This window comes from Poecile atricapillus, chromosome 24 (genome assembly GCF_030490865.1).
Source record: "Poecile atricapillus isolate bPoeAtr1 chromosome 24, bPoeAtr1.hap1, whole genome shotgun sequence".
Taxonomy (NCBI): Eukaryota; Metazoa; Chordata; class Aves; order Passeriformes; family Paridae; genus Poecile; species Poecile atricapillus.
This window is the reverse complement of record NC_081272.1, coordinates 5094419-5114189: the sequence shown is the minus strand read 5'-3', so window position 1 is coordinate 5114189 and position 19771 is coordinate 5094419. Positions and strand designations below refer to the sequence as shown.

General features: G+C 61.0%; 3 protein-coding genes across 4 annotated transcripts; 1 reads left to right on the top strand and 2 right to left on the bottom strand.

The window, feature by feature from the left end:
• Window positions 1-351: 351 nt before the first annotated feature.
• Window positions 352-4082, top strand: PEF1 (penta-EF-hand domain containing 1). Its single transcript, XM_058856470.1, has 5 exons — window positions 352-441; window positions 1050-1203; window positions 1995-2150; window positions 2629-2772; window positions 3273-4082. The coding sequence occupies exons 1-5, from the start codon at window positions 424-426 to the stop codon at window positions 3500-3502; spliced, it is 702 nt and encodes a 233-aa protein (XP_058712453.1). The 5' UTR covers window positions 352-423; the 3' UTR covers window positions 3503-4082.
• Window positions 4083-5940: 1858 nt separating this feature from the next.
• On the bottom strand, window positions 5941-7983 carry LOC131588170 (uncharacterized). Its single transcript, XM_058856811.1, has 5 exons — window positions 7836-7983; window positions 7016-7170; window positions 6851-6977; window positions 6666-6777; window positions 5941-6627 (listed from the first exon to the last, which is right to left on the bottom strand). Exons 1-5 carry the CDS (start codon window positions 7981-7983, stop codon window positions 6078-6080), a joined length of 1092 nt encoding a protein of 363 aa, XP_058712794.1. The 3' UTR covers window positions 5941-6077.
• Window positions 7270-15658, bottom strand: TINAGL1 (tubulointerstitial nephritis antigen like 1). 2 transcript variants are annotated; one of them, XM_058856418.1, is made up of 12 exons: window positions 15545-15658; window positions 14533-14855; window positions 13749-13812; window positions 11946-12038; window positions 11736-11850; window positions 10667-10790; window positions 10433-10583; window positions 9564-9747; window positions 9256-9301; window positions 8695-8818; window positions 8236-8281; window positions 7270-8132 (listed from the first exon to the last, which is right to left on the bottom strand). In XM_058856418.1, exons 2-12 carry the CDS (start codon window positions 14843-14845, stop codon window positions 7992-7994), a joined length of 1401 nt encoding a protein of 466 aa, XP_058712401.1. In that variant the 5' UTR covers window positions 14846-14855; window positions 15545-15658; the 3' UTR covers window positions 7270-7991. The 2 variants fall into 2 exon arrangements, with proteins under 2 accessions (XP_058712401.1, XP_058712402.1); XM_058856419.1 differs by lacking the exon at window positions 15545-15658 and adding an exon at window positions 15412-15509.
• Window positions 15659-19771: the final 4113 nt, after the last annotated feature.

Below are 19771 nucleotides of genomic sequence, written 5' to 3'. Positions count from 1 at the left end.
CTCTTGGGCTGAGCCTGATCATGCCTGGAATTCCTGGGAATCCCAGAGCACCATCCCAGCCCCGCTACTTGAGGAATCTCGGTCCTGCTGTCAGGGGAGCCCTTGCCCTCATTTTGTGGGGTCGCCAGCCCCGCTCCCAGGCTGATCCTGGCCGCAGTCTCGGTCTGATCCCGGATGAGCGCCCGGACAATTCCAGCCCCGCTCCCGGGGAGCTCCCGGAGCTCTCCCATCCCGGTGGGCCCCACCCCTCCCATCCCGGCGCCCTCGCCACTTTAAGGCCCCGGCCCCTGGGCGCGCGCTTCCCGCGCGTCATCGCCCCGCCTCTGCCCCGCCCAGGAGGCGTGATCACTGCCAAGCGCAGCCAATGAGATCGGTGTATGTTGTGTGACGTCATTGGGGCGTGGCTGGGGCGGAGGAGCGGCTATGGCGTACCCGGGCCAGGTGCGGAACCGGGATCGGGATCGGGATCAGGACCAGGACCAGGAGTGGCGGCGGGGAACAGGACCGGGGAACAGGACCAGGGAGCGGGACCGGGGGGCGGGAGCGAGGAGTGGGGAGCGGGAGCGGAGAGGCAGCGGGGAGCGGGAGCGGGGACCGGGACCGGGATCGGGACGAGGACCAGGACCAGGACCAGGACCAGGACCAGGACCAAGAGTGGCGGCGGGGAACAGGACCGGGGAGCGGGGAGCGGAGAGGCAACGGGGAGCGGGATTGGGGAGCCGGACTGGGGAGCGGGACCGGGGAGCGGGACCGGGGAGCGGGACCGGGGGGCGGGACCGGGGAGCGGGACCGAGGAGCGGGGGGCGGGACCCCTCAGCCGAAGGGGGTAGCAGGGAGCGGGACCGGGGGGCGGGACCGGGGAGCGGGACCGGAACCCGGAGCGGCGCCGGGGACCAGGGACCGGGATCGGGACTGTCACCGGGAGCGGGAATATGACCGAGGCCGGGTCTGGGGGCCAGGGGAAGCGCGCAGGGGGTGCAGGGTGAGTGATACGAGGTCCCCGTGCTCATCCCGGTGGCCGCCTCACACCGGCTGTGTCCCCTCCCCAGGGCTTCCCCGGCGCAGGACAGCCCCCCCCGGTCGGCCCCTACCCCGGGGGTCCCTACGGCGGGGGGCCACCCCCGGGACCCTACGGGCAACCCCCGCCCGGGGGTCCCTACGGCGGCCCCCAGCCCGGGCCCTACGGCGGGGCGGCCCCGGGAGGTGAGTCCGGGCTCTCCGTGCGGCGGTGCCCGGGACAGAGGTGCGGAGCCAGGGGGTCCCCAGCGCGCTGCGGGGTCGGGGGGCTCGGGTGTCCCCAGCCCCGTGCGGGGTCGGGAGGCTCGGGTGTCCCCAGCCCGGTGCCCGGGGTCGGGGGGCTCGGGTGTCCCCAGCCCCGTGCGGGGTCGGGAGGCTCGGGTGTCCCCAGCCCGGCGCCCGGGGTCGAGGGGCTCGGGTGTCCCCAGCCCGCTGCGGGGTCGGGGGGCTCGGGTGTCCCCAGCCCCGTGCGGGGTCGGGAGGCTCGGGTGTCCCCAGCCCGGTGCCCGGGTGAGAGGTGGAGGTTGAGAGGATCCCCAGCTCAGCAGAAGCCACCGAGAGAATGGAATTCAATATCCCAGTTTATTATTTTGAAATCCTGGAGGAGGAGAAGGAGGAGGAGAAGGAAAAGGAGGAGGGAAAGGAGAAAGAGGAGGAGGAGGAAGAGGAAGTGCCAGGCAGCCCTAAAACTTTACACCCCACATCCGTCTCCCGCTGCTGCCGGGTTTGTGGGGCGACACCATCGCTCCCTGTCCATCCCAGAGCTCCCCCAGGCTCTGATTCCCAGCCAATTCCCAGCTCCAGCCACTCCGTGCCCATCCCAGCCCTTCCTGCCCTGTTTTCCCGAGATTTTACGTGGCTGTAAAACCCGTGGGAGGAGAAGCTCTGCCGGGCCCTAGGACCCTCCCCCGGGACCAGCCCTGCCCGTGGCCTGTCCGAGGGGAAGGTGACAGCTCCGATGGCCTCTCCCCACGCAGGGAATGCCCCCCCAGGGGTGGATCCCGAGGCGTTTTCCTGGTTCCAGACAGTGGATACGGATCGCAGCGGGTTCATCTCCGTCAAGGAGCTGAAGCAGGCGCTGGTCAACAACAACTGGTCCTCGTTCAACGATGAGACCTGTCTGCTCATGATCAGTGAGTTTGGGATCTCCTTCCCCTCTTCCTGGTGTTAATCTGGTTTATTTGGATTTGGGCTGAAGCCCATCCCGACAGAATTCCCGTTTTCCCTGGGCAGCGCTCCTGGCTGGAGCCACAGCTGGGCAAACAAAGCAGCCCCCAGTGGTGCAGGACACGAGTGAAGGGCCCAAAATCCTGCTTGGAAAAGGAAATCCCAGCTCTGCACAGGCCCCAGATCCCAGAAAGACAGAGAGGAAAGGGAGGGAAAGCCTAAAAAATGTGGAGACTGACCCAGAGCTTGCCCCATCCTCAGCTTTCAGTGCCGTTTCTTCTCAGCCTTGGGGGTCGCGTGGTCCGTGGATCGCAGTCCTGATGAGGGGGGATTTTTGGGATCAGAGCAGGATTCCAGGGAGCCGTGGTGTGGATCCTGAGCTCCCTGGAAGTTTCTGCAGCTTTTCCACTCCTCCCTGCCCTGTTCCTGCTCCTCCCTGCCCAGACATGTTTGACAAGACGCGGTCAGGACGCATTGACGTCTACGGCTTCTCCGCCCTGCTCCGCTTCATCCAGCAGTGGAGGAGCCTGTTCCAGCAGTATGACAGGGACCAATCCGGCTCCATCAGCTTCAGCGAGCTCCAGCAAGGTGGGTGAGGGGCAGAGGCACCAGCCTGGCCTGTCCTGACCTCCCCAGTGCCACTGCCTGGCTCTGTTCCCAGCTGGAAACTGCAATTCCTCCTGGGGTGGTCCCTGCAGCTGAGCTGGGGGGCTCTGAGCTCCTGGGATGCTTCCAAAGCAGTTTGGGAATTGTCCACTGGATAAACCAGGCTGGCAGAGGACAGGAGGACAGGAGGTGATGAGCAGGGCTGGGACACAAACTTCCTTCAGGAAGCCCAGAATTCCCCCTCAACCCTGCATGGCTGGAACCTGTTCTTTTGGGAGGGGCTCTTGGGTGTGTGTAGAGGGAAAAACGCCTGGAATTTGTGGTTTGATTCCTCTGGAGAGCCCTGCCCGTGCACACCCTGAGTGGGAAGTGTGGGAAGGGTGGTGGTAGTGGGAGATGGGATGTGTGGGACATGAGGGAGGGGGACACAGCCGCTCTCCCTCCTTTTGGGAAGGTTTAATCCGAGTTTTCCTTGCTCCCAGCTTTCTCCCAGATGGGCTACAACCTGAGCCCGCAGTTCAGCCAGCTGCTGCTGGCCCGGTACGCCCAGCGTTCTCCCAATCCCAGTATCCAACTGGACCGGTTCATCCACATCTGCATGCAGCTGCAGAGCCTCACCGACGCCTTCCGGGAGAAGGACACGGCGCTGGTGGGAAACGTCCGCCTCAGCTACGAGGATTTCCTCGCCATGGTGGTGACCCGGATGCTGTGACATCCCCTCGCCAAAGGCTGGGAATTCTGGAGCTCTCCAGGAGCTTCAGCCATCTTCATCTTCCCTCTGGGATGTGGCTAAGCTCCCTTCCTCTCCAAGAGTTCCCCCTGGGGCCAAATTTCCAGCTTGATCCACCCCAAATCCTGCTGGTGTTTTCCTGGCTTGGATTCCTTATGTCCATTCTGTGGGAGTCAGGATGAATCCCACGCCAAACTGGGACAGCCAAAGCAGCTTAGATCCTGTGCCAGCCCCAAATTCCAGCTTCATCCCAAGGTGCCTGCAGCAGAACATCCCTGTTTTGGGGAAGAGAAGCTGAGCCTCGGGTTTGGAAGCAGTAGGAAAGGGGAAAAGTGAGGACAAAGCTCCTTCTTTTCCTGCCTGAGTGCCCTGGGAGTGCATCCCGCCCCCAGGAATGCTTTCCTGGGGGTCTCATTCCCGTTTCTCCGGGGGCTGCTGGAATGGGATGCACTGCTGCAGCCCCATGGGATCGTCCCCTCACTGTTGCCAATCCTGAAGCCAAATCCAGACAAAGTTTAGAGCTCAGTTCTTCCAGCTTTGGAATAAAAGGCGTTGTGCTCCAGCTGCTCTGTGGTTTCTGTGTCCAAAGGACATCAGGTGTCTCCTGTCCCCCTCAGTGGCACCAGGGGACACGTCCTGTGCCTCTCTCCCTGCTCCCAGTGTTGGACACCATTCCCTAAAATCAGTTCTTAGGAATTTCATGTCAAAATACAGAAAATAAAGGATTGGGAGGCTCCTGAGGCACAGAAAAATCCGACAGATGCTGAAGTTTTCTTCCCAAGTGACGTCCAGGGGATAAACCTGGAATTTGCCTCGAGGAGTCTCCAGGAGATTTGAAGGAATTGTTAGGGAATAAAAGGTTAAAAGGTCAGAGATCAGAAGGAAGGGCCCAACCCTGGTGTTTTCTGTGAGCTCGGTGTTTTCCAGCCCCAGGCAGCACTGGCTGTTCCCAACCATCCCTAAACATTCCCAGGATATTTCTCCCCTGAGCATTTCCAATATTTCTGTTGAGTCAGAGCTCAGCCCTACTTGGGCTTGAGGCAGAGGGATTGGAGGTTCCAAATATCTATATAAATATAGAATTACTGTTTTATAGATGTATTATTTTATAAAAGTATTTTATATATTTTATATATGTATTATATATATTTTATATATTATATATATAATATATATAAAATACGTATCTGTAAAATATATGTAAAATCCATATATAGATATAAATACATACAAATATATATAAATATACATACCTGCATATAACATAAAGATATATTTCCATATTTTAATATATATATTTATATACACACACAGGTGAATAGGTATATATATGTGTATATATACATATATGTAGGTGTGTGTACATACATCTTTTCATATATAAATATACATATATATAGGCATGTTTATATATATATACATGTACATATATATACAAACATATTTAAAATGTATATTGTATCTATTATATAATATATTAATATTAATTATATTATTTAAATTATTATGTTTATTACATTAACATATTCTATATTATAGATTATATATTAAATACACTAAAATTAATATTATATTAATATATTATATATAAGTATATTAATTCATTATACTTATTATTAATTATTTTATTAATTATATTAGTATATCAATATATATTATATATATATTATAGTATATATAATATATATTGTATATATTAAAAATATATACATAAACATATTAAAAACTGTTTACATATATATACATGTAAATATACATGTGTACATGTAAATACATAGATACACACGTTATATGTATATTTAATATATAATTTACTTACATTATATATACAACTTCTATTCTATTCTATATAATGGGTAAATAAAATACATAATACATATTCCATATAATGTATAAATAAAATATAAAATATATAATATAAAATATATAATATAATATATAATATATAATATATAATATATATATTATATGTTATATGTTATATGTTATATATTATATATTATATATTATATATTATATATTATATATTATATATTATATATTATATATTATATAATACATAATAATATATAATACACAATGTAATTATATATATATAACAGGTGTGGTTACATGTACATATATACACATATAAAATATATACAGGGTGGTTTTTGCTTATATAAATATATATAAATATATACAGATATATATAAACACAGATGTATAGATACATATATATAGATACATATAGATAGAGATATATAGAGATAGAGATATAGATATAGAGATAGATGATATAGATATAAATATAGATATAAATATAAATATTAAATATAAATATAAATATAAATATAAATATAAATATAAATATAAATATAAATATAAATATAAATATAAATATAAATATAAATATAAATATAGATATAAGGAGGGGGGTGTTTATGTCTGAACATAAACAAGTACCTGTGTATATATATATATATGTATATATATGTATATATACAGACATATGTATACACATCCATAGCTCTATCTATAGGTATAAATATTTTAATTTATTAATATATTAATATTTTTAATTTATAAAAATGTTAAAAATACAGCAATGTATCTGCACACATCCCTGCAGTTGAAGGAAGCCACCAGCAGGTGACACCGCACTCCGCACTGTGTGCGAGACCCCAGCAGGGAGGGGACACGGAAAGGGACAGGGACCGCCAGGAAGAAGGGACAACAGCCCCAGCGTCACCGCAGGGATGGCGCGGGGTGGCTGCGGGGACACGGGGGCTGTGGTGACACGCCTGGGTGTGGTGGCACATCTCACCGTGGTGGCACTTGCAGGAGCACATTTGGCCGCGGTGGCACAGCCAGCTGCACGGTGGCTGTGGTGGCAACACCTGGCTGTGGTGACAATACCTGCCTGTGGTGACAACACCTGTCTGTGGTGACAATACTTGGCTGTGGTGACAACACCTGCCTGTGGTGACAATACCTGTCTGTGGTGACAATACTTGGCTGTGGTGACAACACCTGCCTGTGGTGACAATACCTGCCTGTGGTGACAGCACCTGGCTGTGGTGACAATACCTGCCTGTTGTGACAACACCTGGCTGTGGTGACAACCCCTGGCTGTGGTGACAATACCTGCCTGTGGTGGCAATACCTGGCTGTGGTGACAACACCTGCCTGTGGTGACAATACCTGCCCGCGGTGGCACAGCTGGCTTTGGTGGCACAGCTGGGTGAGGTGGCAATACCTGGCTGTGGTGACAATACCTGCCCGAGGTGGCACAGCTTGGTACTGTGGCACAGCTGGCTTTGGTGGCACAGCTGGGTGAGGTGGCAATACCTGCCTGTGGTGGCACAGCTGGGTGCAGTGGCACAGATGGGTGAGGTGACACAGCTGGGTGAGGTGACACAGCTGGGTGAGGTGACACATCCGGCTGGGGTGACACAGCTGGGTGCAGTGGCAGTACCTGCCTGTGGTGGCAATCCCTGCCTGTGGTGGCAGTACCTGCCTGTGGTGGCCCAGCTGCCCGCGGTGACCCCCCTGGCCGCGGTGGTGGCCGTGGTGGCCCGAGTGGCTGCGCGTGCCCGCGGTGTGTCCAGCGCTGGCCGCGGTGACCGGAGCGGCGGGGCCGGAAGGTGAACAATGAGCGGGGACCTTATCTCACCCCCCAGCCCTTCCCGAGGCCGTGCTGGGCTCCCCCAGACGGGGGTGACAGGGGCCACGTGTCCCCATCGGAGCACTGACTACACCTCTGAGGCTCTGAGGCTTCCATAACTTTATTTACAAACAATAAAAAGCAAAATAAATACAAAAAAAAAAGTCTTAAAAGTCCAGCCCTTGGGTTGGGGGGGAGGCGGGGGGTCCCGGGCTGTGCTGGCTGCGTGGACTCCGCTTGTGGCCCCACCAGGACGGGGACACCACGGGGCTGAGCCCTCCCTTGTCCCTGCTGTCCCCAGGGGGGTGGCAGGGCCATAGCACCATAGGGATGGGCTGGGGGGGACGGTGGGGACCCCATGGTGGCTCTACCCAGCCCTAGGGGCTCAGGGGACCCCCCCCGGATTATTTCACACCCCCAGCTCCAGCGCTGCCCTGCTGGGGGGAGCTGCTGGGGCCAGGACGGGAGGGGCAGGAATATGGGGAGGGGTCCCTTCCCAGCCCCATCCATTGGGAAAAGGGGAGGGAATCCTGCAGCGCCAGCCGGGATAAGGGGGGGGTTACAGCTGCCTTTGAAGAGCCCCCCGCCGCCACCGCAGCCCGGGACGGGGAGATTAGCGGGCAAATCCCATGGGAGACGGGAGCAGCCCCCGGGGCACCCCCCACGCACGCCCCACTGCACCCAGCCGCTGTGTCAGCACAGCGGGGACACGCAGCCCCCGGCCACGGGAGCCAGGGGACAGCGCCAGCCCCCCGCCCGCCCTGCTGTGAGCGAGGGCCCGCGGGGCTGGACGGGGTCGCGGTGGGGACAGGGACATGGTGGGGCTCACTTGTGGGGCATGTCCTCCGTGCTGACGCGGCCCCAAACCCCCACCACGAAAGTCTCCACCTCGCACTCGTTGACGCCGCGGGCGATGCGAAAGTGGCCGCCCTCGCCCCACGCCGTGCCCCACGAGTTGGCCGCCGTCTGCAGAGGGGACACGGGACAGGCTCAGCGTGGCGATTCCCCCCACGCCGAAGCCAAGCTGGACCCCACGGCTGAGCCCCCCAAACTCACCCCGAACACTCACCCAGTATTTTTGGGTCCGGCCATCAGGCAGCTGCTCCTCTCCCCACCTGCAGCGGGACAGGAGATGAGGGGGTGTCCCCAGGCACCCCCGGAGTGTGGGATCCCCCCAGCCAGCACCGCGGTGGGATGGGGGGGTGCTGACCCTGCTCATTTCCTGCCCCCGGCACCTCCCCAGGGCCAGGCCGAGGTTTGGATATCCGCTCCCGGAATAGGGGCAGTAATATTTAGCCACGCAGGAGGAAGGAAACAGCGGCACAGGGCAGCCGGTCCCGCTGCCCTCGCCGGGCTCTGCACCTCCAACCCGGCCCCCTCCTTGCGGTGTGCTGAGCACCTCACTCGTGTCACCATTCCTCTCCCTGCTTCCTTTCCCAGCTCGGGGACAATCAAAGGGAACGTTTCTCCCGCTCAGACCAACCCTCTCGGCACCCCCTGGAGCTCCCCAGGCCACCCTCACTCCTACCCGGTGATTTTGACCGAGTGGGTCCCGTGTCTCTGGTGCTTCGGCCCCTTCCCCTCGGCCAGCGGCGTGTGCCGATAGATCCCGCTCTTGTACATGAAGAAATCCTCGTGCACCTCCAGGATGGCTGCGGGGAGGGCGAGAGGCTTTGGGGACACGGCCACTGTCCCCAAGGAAAGGGCTCCGCGTCCCCCAGGGGTACGGGCACAGGGGGCACGAGGGAAAAAGCATTCCCAGCGGGAGGAAAGGCGGCAGCCGGATCCTCCCCGGGGCGATGCAACAACACTCCGAGGAGGTTTCAAAAAGCAAAAATAAAGTTAAACAAACGCAGCTGCCAAGACGGTGATTAAATCTCAGGAGTTAATGAGCAACCCAGTGCCCGCTGGGGTGGGCAGCATGACGGGCACTGGGGCAGCGCTGCCCGGGCACGCAGCGAGAGCAGCTGAAGGGGGGTTCTGGCTCCTACGACAGCTCCCCCAAACCGGACAGAGCGATTTTTTCCCCCCCACTTTGCTCCCCCAACCTTTTGGGCTGCACGGAGGGGTGGCCCCGCCAGCTCCTTACCTTGCACGGGGCCGTTCTCCAGCAGCTCCTTCATGATCTCTTTCTCCTGTAAAGACAGAACCAGGTGGCACCGGGACCCCCGGCACTGCCCTCCCCACCCCCAGGGATGCGGCAGAGCCGCTCCAGCACCCACGGGCGGCTGCTGTGGAGGTGCCGGGCGGAGGAGCCGCTCCCCGCGGGCTCCACAGCGGGGTTTTCCCAGCCGCATTCCCAAACTCGCTTTTCCCAGGTAAAGCAGCCCGAGCCAAGCCCCTTCCCGGCTCCCCGTTCCAAAGGGCTCCCGCTCCGCCCCTGGGCCCGGCGCTCACGCTGGAGGAGAGGCGGTAGGCGGGGGTGGACTGGTAGATCTCGTTGGATTGGGTCTGGGGGTTGGGGCATCGCGCTGTCGCCTGTCGCTTGCCCCGGCCCGTGGAGCGGCTGTGCATCATGCAGGGCGGAGCCGCCGGCTGGCTCTGCTGACTCGTAAATGGGTAACACTCGTCTGTCACCACCCTGAGCACGGGGACGGACATGTAGGAGGGGAAAGACCATCCTCATCCCAAACTCCACTCCCATCTCAGCCCTGAACCCCAATCTCATCCCCATCCCAATCCCATCCCCACACCGGACCTACTCTCCATCCCTACACCAAATCCCTCCTCCATCCCAAAACCCACTCTCATCCCCATCCCAATCCCAATTCCATCTTCATCCCAAACCCCACCCTCATCCCGATCCCAAACCCCACTCTCAATCCTGCCCAAGGGGCAGGATGAGCACGGGGAGCTCTTGGGCTCTCCTCAGGAGCCTCAAACCCCTTTATCCCATCCTGTCCCCCATCCCATGGATCCCATCCCATCTCATCCCATGGATCCCATCCCATGGATCCCATCCCATCCCATGGATCCCATCCCATCCCATCCCATGGATCCCATCCCATCTCATCCCATCCCAGTTCCCATCCCATGGATCCCATCCCATGGATCCCATCCCATCTCATCCCATCCCAGTTCCCATCCCATCCCATCCCATCCCATCCCATGGATCCCATCCCATCTCATCCCATACCAGTTCCCATCCCATGGATCCCATCCCATGGATCCCATCCCATCCCATCCCACGGATCCCATCCCATCTCATCCCATCCCATCCCATGGATCCCATCCCATGAATCCCATCCCATCCCATCCCCACTGACCCTCTCCTGCGCAGGTACCACCAGGCTCCATCCAGGCGGCCCCCGCTGCAGCCCCGCTGGTTGCGGGTGTCACAGGACAGGAGGTTTTGTGGGGACAGGGCGGGGGTCATGTGTCCCATGGAGTGGATGGAAATGCGATCCGAGGCCACGGCTGGGGAGGAGCGGGAGGTCAGGGGGAGGCGGTTCTGTCTCTGTCCCCGCTGTCCTCACCCAGCCCGCCCCATCTCCCCTCACCAGCAGTGGAGAAGGCCCAGGAGCCGGCGCAGTTTCCCTGGTCCAGGGGCTCGTGGATCATCCCGGGCCATTTGGTGGCGGCATCGAAGTGACGCGGCAGCACCTCATTGGAGTCCATGTTCATCTGCGGGGCAGAACCAGGGGGGGTTTAGCCCACCGGGACTCCCCCAGCTCCTCCTGCCATCCCTGCCATCCTCTGAGATGGTCCCCAGCCAATTTTAGTGTCCCTGAGCCCCACTGTGTGACCCCTGCTCCTCCTCCTGCCACCCCTGCCATCCTCTGAGATGGTCCCCAGCCAATTTTAGTGTCCTGGAGCCCCGCTGTGCCACCCCTGCTCCTCCTCCTGCCACCGCAGCCATCCTGTGAGCAGTGTCCCCACGCACGTATTGTGTCCCCCAGCCTCACTGCCAGACCCCTCAGGGCAGGGACATCACCACAGAGGTTATCCCACAAAGGCCACACGCCTCAATTTCCCCTACATTTGTGTTCCACAGCCCAGCAGCTCCTTGGAGAACACCAGCACCGAGTGACCTGTCCCGGACCCCAGCAAGGCCCTCGGTGGCCGCGGGTGACACAGCCCCTCGCAGTGGCCTCTGGCCCAGCCTTTCCGCTCGGGAGCAGGGACGGTGCCCCCGCCCCGGCCTTCCTGGGGAGGACACGGCCACGACTCCCCGGCTTCTCCCAGCGCAGGAAGCGCCTTTACAATTAAACCTCAGGCTCTGGAGCGCGGGGCTGGGCGTGCAGCAAGCTCTGCCAGCACCCCAGGGACCCCCGGGGGTGCCCACCCCGGGTTTGGGTACGGGCAAAGGCAAAGAGCTGGAGCGGGCGGCTCTGCTGAGTCAGCAGCGGCGGGGCCGGCGTTCCGATGGGAAACCAACACGGAGGAGAGGGGGAAAAAACAACACTGGCAGCCCGGGGATTGTCCGGGGGAATTTGCTGAGCTGCTGTCTCCAAACATAAGGGCTGCCCTGCCTCCCGCCTGCTAGCCCCTTCCCAGCCATGGGGAATCACTGGGACGGGCGGGGACAGCCCCTGGCGTGCCTCAGTTTCCCCGCCGACAGGGACTCACATGCATCTCGTTCATGTTCATGACGGTGGGAGAGGGACGGAAGGTGCCCAGGCGGTGCCGGATCCCGTCCTCCAGGGTCATCCCCCAGAACTGGCTGTAGTTGGCGGCTCTCCAGCTGCGTGGGAAGAGGGGACACGGGTCAGGGGTTACCCCAAAAAGCACCGAGGGGTGAAGCATCCCCGCCCCATCCTCGCGGTGCCCGGTCCTTACCCGTAGTTGCCTCTGTTGACGGCGTCGATCAGCTCCCCGTCCATCAGGCAGGCGTGGTCCTCGCACTGCCACTGCCCGCCGGGGCCGCAGGTGCTGCAGAGGGGACAGCCGGTGGGAAATGGTGTCCCCAGGGTGACCAGGAGGACCCCGAGTGGGCGCTTCGCCTCCCGAACTGCGCAGTCAGCGAGGGGCGAGGGGCTGCTTTTGTCAGGTGTCACCAGAGCTTGGCACCTTAGAACGGGGTGACGCCCTCTGGGTGACCCTGAGTGGCCTTTGGGTGACCCTGAGTGGCCTCTGGGTGGCCCTGGGAGCTGTCTCCCCCCTTCCCCAGCCCCCCGCTGGAGCCCCGAGGGCAGACAGGCCATGAGACAGAAAATCAGCTGAAAAGCTGCCAGGGTTGCAGATATCAGAGAGGGGCTTGGACACCGGCCGGGGGTCGGGGCTGGGTGTCCCCATCAGTGACCCACCGTGACCAGGCCACCCCTGCGGCACCCACGGGGACAGGCGGGGTGGGGGGGGTCCTCTGGGGAGCCCCGGGCTGTGTTCCCCCCTGCACTGAGCAATGCTTGGCACGCTTCCTCCTGCCCAGATCCCGGCACATTTCCCTTTTATGGAGCTGAGCGAGGCTGCAGCCGTGTCCTGCCAGACACCCCTATCCCAACCCCGCCGGCAGCACCTGCCTTCCAGCATTCCTCCCTCCATCCCTGAGCGCTCCCAGCGCCCCGTGTGACACCTGGCGGCTCGGGAGCACCTCAGGGTGCCACCAGCTGGGTACCCACACTCTGTGTCACACCTCGCCATGGCTTTTGTCCCCTGGCACCCACCCAGCCACCGCAGGACCCCGGCAGGGACAGGGGCGGGGGTGAGGCGCTGCAGGAATTCCTGTTCTCCAGGCGCCAAGCGCGGGGCAGGAGGGTTTGGAAGAGAAGATTTGCCCCCTCCCCAGCGCTGGTGGGTCAGAGATGCTCCAGCAGCAGCAGGGATGGGACATTCACATGCATGGCTTGGGGACACTGACATTCCCCCGAGAATGGGGACACTGACATTCCCCCGGGAATGGGGACACTGACATTCCCCCGGGAATGGGGACACTGACATTCCCCCGGGAATGGGAACACCCTCCATCCCCGAGTGCTCCGTGCCATGATCCCGGAGAAACTCTGGGCTGCCGCAGAGCTGTGGGGAGGGTCGGGCTGGCTTTTCACCTGCAGCCCAGGTGCACGCCCGCACACACATGTTCTCACACGTGCCCCTGCCCTCGCACATGCCCCAGACGCTGCCTTTGATTCCCGCTTATCTGCCGCATCGCCCCGCCGGCTTCAATCCTCGTCTCCGGCAGCTTCGCGCCTGGAGGTTCCCCTATCCCCCATCTCCGGATGCCAGTAATACCAGAATTCCCAGATAACTCCTGCTCTGCTCCAACAGCGAGCTCCGGGGGCTGCCGAGCGGGCGGCACAGCCGGACTCTGGCCCCTGGCACAAAACTGCCGAGGCTGCCCAAGCGTCCCGTCAGGCTTGGGCAAGCTGGGCTGGGACCAGCGTGGCCAAAACCCCCCTGGGCAGTGCCTTGTCCCGCCGGGGCGAGCGGCTCCCACGCAGAAATGCACTGAAACTTGGGAGCGGCTCAAGGCCCTTGGCTCTGAATTTGTTGGAGGGAAGGATTTTTGGCAGCAGCTCCCACCACCCAGCTCGGGCCTCGCTCTCCGCCGAGCCCTGAGGTTTACAGGAACCCGCGGGACGGCGACACCTTCCTCTGGTGACATGCTGGTGACACGCCACGGGTGTCCCCAAAGCACTCACTCACCACAGGTTGCAGTTCTCCCGGTACGTGGCTCCGGTGGGATAATTGTGTCCTGCACGGGCACAGCCTGGATGGGAAGGGAGAGCCCCCGGTGAGTGCTTGGCTGTGCCGGGGGTCCCACCAGCACCCCCATAATCCCGGGGGTACAAACCAAAGGGAAAATCAATGCTGTTCTTAAATCCAGGCAGGTGCCCGGCTGCACCTTGGCACCCCCAAAGTTATGCTGGGGGTCAGCGGGTGCTGCAGGGTGGGAGCGGGGCTGGCTCGGCGCCGGGAGAGTTAAATGTGCTCAGCTTGGCGGGACAGGGATAAAGGGGCCGGTTGTGCCCGGGAGCTGGCTCTGCTCCGCAGCGACTTCTGAGGGAGCCTTGTGCTGTGAGCTGGGGGCTGCCCGTGCCCCATCCTCGCTCCCGGCCGTCCCAGCTGCCCTCAGGGTTAAGCCAGGGCCAGCATCTGCCTGCCCCAGACGTGACCAGGCAGGCTGGGATGGAGTCCCCACATGTCCCCTCACGTCCCTGCTCTGGCCACAGGCGCCGCTTGAGCTGCCGCTCCCCCAGGGAACGGGCTGTGGGCTCACGGGCTGATCCCACACCTTTTTTTTCTGGGAGCCCATCCCCATCCCGGACACTCTGTAGGAGTTCCCATAGCTTAGAGGGATCCGGAGCAGCTCTGCGGTGAGGGCAGGAATGTGGGGTGCCACATCCATCACCCCAAGGAGCATCACACAGCGCGTGCAGCACCCCAGGGCTGCGCCCCAGCACCCACAGCCGGACTGGGTGCGCCTCACCTGGGGCTTTGGGGAAGGGGGCCGGGATGCCCAGGCAGTATTCCCAGAAGTCGGGGCAGCAGTCAGAGACGGTGCGGTTGCAGAAGAGGTCGCAGTAGCAGAGGGTGTCGTGGTAGGGCACGGTGCAGCCGTCGTCGCGGCCGTGGCAGCAGACATCCCCCCGCTGGCAGTAGGAGCCCCCGGCGTCGTAGACTCCGTGCTCGTACAAACCGGGCCCCAGCTCCCGGCGGGTGCGGACCCGGGAGGACAGGGCCACCTGGGCCACCTGGGCCACCAGCCAGAGGCACAGCAGGGCCCGCATGTCCCCGGTCATGTCCCCACACCTGCAGAAGGAGGGCAGTGAGGTCACGGGGGTCCTGCAAGCCCCGTCTCACTGTGGGCGCTGCTCCCACCCTGCCTTCCCCAGGCTCCTCAAAACATTCCGGTTTTGTAACTCCCCTTGTGACCACGCAGCTCAACCTCCAGAACACCCTCTCTCTCCCCAGCTCCTCACTCCGCGGCACCTGAGGGGCCCCGTGCCCGCCCACCCCTCAAACACAGGCTCCAAAAACAAACCCCCCACGGGAAGGGGCTCCGCGGGACACTCGGGGGGCTTGGCCGGGTGCCTTTCCCAACGCCACCCCCAGTCCAAATCGCGGGCAGTGCCGTGAGCTGCCAAGTCTCAGCCCTTGGGGAGTGATGGGGACCCCGAAAGCGGCTGGTGGGGACAATCCGGGGGGCAAACGGGGGGGACCCCCTCCTGCCGGGTCTCTCCCGCGGCCGTACCCGCCCCGCTTGCAGCGCGGGGACTTCAGGGACCCCGGTAAAGAGGGAAGAAGTTGACCCGGGATCCCACGCAGATCCCACGGGGTGGGATCGCCTCCCCGTTCCTGGCCGTACCTGCCGCGCCCGCCGCGCAGAGACCCCGGGAGAGGAGTGGGAACTCCTCACGGAACTCACGGGGATCCCCCTTCTCCCGTCCTGCCCGGCACCCCCCTAGCCCCACCCCGTCCCCCCCGAGCCGGTCCCGTACCTGCCGTGCCCGCCGCTCCGCCGCCCCGCGCCCGCCGCCAGCCCCGCCGCTCCTTATAGCCGCGCCCCGGCCGGGGGGAGCGGGGAGGCGCCGGGGCAGCCGCGACCGGCCCGGGGCGGAGCGCAGCGGGACGGGGGTCGGGCCTGGGGTTGTAGAGCGGAGCCCTAAACTTGTGGCCCCCTCGGCAGCAGTCCCCGGTGACATTTCTGTCCCCGCGGGGCCGGGGTGTCCCCGGCTCCTGATCCCCTCCCGGTGCCCCCCGGCACTGCCCTCTCCAAATGGGGGTCCCGGTTACCGGGCCAGCACCCCCTGCTCCGTGCAGGGGGAGCGGTCCCGGGGGGGTTCCCAATTCCCCGGGTGTGTGGAGAGGACAGGAAAGGAGGGCTGGAGAGGGGAGGGGGCTGAATTCTTCCCCCTTCCAGGCGTGTGGGCAGCTGGGTACAGCTGAGAAAGGGACACCCCAGGACACGGAGTTGGTGTCACTCGGATCCAGCCCCAGGGCCCCGCTGCCAGCGCCCAGCCACGCGCTCAGGGATCAGGACCGAGGGGGTCTTGGCCACCCCCCAGGTTCCTCTCCCCCCGAGGCACCAGCACCTGCTGCGGGACCTCAGCCGCCCACTCGGGGCTCCTGCTGTCCTCGCCTCGCCAGGAGCATCTCCCGGAGCTGCCAAAGGATTCCTCGAGGATGTCTCACGGCAGCCAGGACGGGAGCAGTGCGGGATTCCCTGGACGGCAGCGGGACACGGGCCAGGGGCCACGGGCTCCTGGCTGAGCCCACGGGGGGGTGCCGCGGACACGGTGGGCTTCACTCCGGGGAAGTGAGTGGAAGTGGGGAGCCGGGCACGGGGGCTGCCTGCTCCCCGGGACCTCGGGGTGCTCTGGGCGCCTGAACGAGGGTCCTGTGGAGCCCCAGCCGCAGGGAGCCCCTCGTCCAAGCGCCCTTGGCCCTTGCCTTTTCCTGTGAGTGCGTCCTTGGGCAGCTCACGCAACACCGTGCTGGAGGCTGGAGCGCAGCAGGAAGGAACTGTGTCCAGCCCAGAGCCCGACTGTCTCCAGCATGACTGGACTCGTAGGAATCCGCGAATTGAGTGAGTGAGTCACGAATTCCCCCAAGACCCCCAGGGAACAAAGCAAAGCCACTGGCACAAAGGACATCCCCGGCCACTGCTCTATGTCCTTGTGTCCCTGCCAGCTCCCTGACAGCTCAGAGAACGCCGTGGGGTGCTGCGGGAGCAGCTGACCGTTCCCGTAACAGCCCTGTCCCCCTGCCAGCTGATAAGAGCCGCTGCGCGGAGGCGGCAGCAGCCACAGGCGGAGTGTTTGAAGCGTCCCCTCACCCCGTTCCTGCGGCTGGGCTCCACGGCGGGATGCCAGCTCGGAGCTCCCTCTGTGCCGCTCTGCGCGTGTCCCCTCTGCGGGGAGTGGCAGCCTCGGCACACGTCGGGCAGCCAAGGTGGAGGGGGACAAAGTCCTGCCGGGGCACCTTGGGCCCATGTGACGGCGGGAGTCAGAGCCGCGGGCTGGCACACACCCTGCCCTGCCTGTGCCACCATCCCGGTCCTGCTGGGGGAGGGACACGGTGCCAGGACCCGGTCCCCACTGCTCAGAACCGTGGGAAGACCCCACATCCAGCTGGCTGTGCCCTGGATGCCCCATGGACACCCGCGGGGTGCAGAGTGAAGATCCCACTGTTGAAGGGATGAATCCCTCCAAACCCACCCGGAAAAGCCGCACACCCCGCTGGGAACACCGGCAGAGGCCGGGACAGTGGCCCTATGGCTTCGGGGATGCTGCAGCGTCCCGGATCCCCCCCAAAGCCAATCCCCCAGGTGTTGCACCCCACACATCGGGCACTCCGTGGAACCGGGGGGCTGGAGACCCCACCCTCCCCAAATCCCCGGGCCGGGGCAGCTCTGGGGGCAGCGGGGTGGTGTGAGAGGGGCAGGGAGGTGCTGCGGCCGCAGTGCTCGGCTCAGAGACGACCCTGGAGCGAGTTTCTTGGTAGGAAGCAGCCAGGAAAGGCAGGGAGTGACCCGTGGCTTCCTCCCCAGCCAGCGGCACGGGAAGGGGCCACCTCAGCAGGACGTGTTGTCCCGGGAGGTGCCAGATCACAGCCATGGGGTGAAGCTTTGCTGTCTGGGGGCTCCTGGGGAGGGGGACTCCACCCTCACCTCCCTGGGATGGCCTTGGGGACATCGCAGCGTCGGGCCAGGAGCGTCCCCCTGCCATTTGGGGGGGGACACACCAAACAGGCGTGTGGGGCACAGCGACCCCTCCCTGTAATTTGTAAAAAGAACAAACAACAGCGCCCAGGTCCTTCTGCAGTGATGTCAACCCTGCCCCCCCCCCCCCTTTTCCCCCTCACAGGATGGAGCTGGGGAGGGGGGAAAGAGCTGGAGCTGGGATCTCAGTCCCATCTCGGTGGGTTTCTGCTGCTTAAGGGGTCAGGGAGGTGTCTGGACATTTGTGTCCCCCAGCCGGACACTCGCGTGGCTTGGCCGGGCTCTGCTGTCCCCTGGCCGCTCTCGGCGGAAGGGCTGGAGTGCCACCTCTCGGGAGCGCCGGGACAGAGACGGCAGCAGACGGGCAGCCTCTACTCCAAATTTTAATGAAACAAATAAGTTAATAAGTTAATCAAGTGAGGTAACTACCGCTGGCTCGGGGAGGGGGGCCGCGGGGAGAAGCCAGCCCCGGGAGGAGGGGTCCTAAGGGTTAATTCCTGCGTGCGACTGCGGGCAAAGCTGTCACATGCACCTCGCCCCACGCCACCCAGCCAGCGCTGTGTCCTCCTGTCCCCCCGTCCGGGCACTCCCGGAACGAAGGGAGGGCGCAGGGTGGGGGGCTCCAAGCAGCTCCGGCACTGCCCGCGCTGGCCACATGCACTAAGGGGGCGAGGAAACGAGCAGGGTCGGGGGTCCCCACTGCCCGGAGCAGAGGCACGGGAAAAGGGGATGCGAATCCCTCGGTGCCAAGCCCAGAGAGGGGTGGCGCTGGCAATGAGGGGAGCGGTGGGAGCAGCCCAGGACAGAGCCCGGCACCGTGGAGTCACCAGCGAGCCCCACCTGGAGCCTCGGCTGCAGCCCCAGCCGGGCACTTTGGCACCAGCCCGGTGATGCTGGACTGGGAACCAGCACCGGCTCTTTGGCACCAGCCCGGTGATGCTGGACTGGGAACCAGCACCGGCTCTTTGGCACCAGCCCGGTGGTGCTGGACTGGGAACCAGCACCGGCTCTGGGAGCAGGGCAGCGCAGGGGACTGGGGCAGAGTGGGAGCTGTCGTGGCTCTGCTGTAGGTGACATGCAGGGACACTGCCCTGTCCCCTCCAGGCCCGGCCCGTGCTTCCCGGACCACAGAGAGGACAGGGACACGGGCAGGGACAAACTGAGCACGGCAGGACCCAGCTGGGAGGGAATCCTCAAAGCAGGAGCAGCGGCTGGGACACAGCGGGAGGGACACTCCTTGAGGACAGCGCCTTGTGCCTGCAACCCTGCCTTCCCCACAGCCCCTGCTCAGCTTCCTGGCTCCAGGGCCACCCTCGGGTGCAGATTTTCCCCCCAGCCTTGAGCCCTCAGGGCCTCCAGAGCCCTCAGGGGCAGCACAGTCCAGGCCTGGGAGCTGGCAGGGTGTTGCTTATTGCCTATGTCCCCTCGGGTTGCTCTTCCCAGGGGTGTTGCATATTAAGACATTATTGCATAAATATATATATATATATATATATATATCTTCTATATATATATTGCCCTGGGAGCATGCATGGGCAGGCAGAAGGCTCTGCTGTGCTTCTGGAGAGGTGCAGCCTGGTGAGGGGGGACAGTCCCCTGCTCCCCGCACTGGGGACCCCAGTGACGCAGGTGAGACCACCTGGGTTGAGCCCACACACCCCTGCACTGGCAGCAAGAGGGAGGTAGGACCTTGCATAGCTGGTGGTGGCCCCGGCTCAGCTCTGGGGGACCAGGCAGGACCTGTCCTGAGGGCTGGGGTTCAAACCAAACCCCAGGGGATGGGACCAGCCCGGAGCATCCCCACCACAGCTGGGGAGCACCCAGGACCCCGGAGCTGGGGGAGTGTTATCCCTCAGGAAGCCGGGAACATCCCAGGAACATCCCAGGAGCACCCCAGGAGCACCCCAGGAACATCCCAGGAACATCCCAGGAGCACCCCAGGAGCACCCCAGGAACATCCCAGGAGCACCCCAGGAACATCCCAGGAGCACCCCAGGAGCACCCC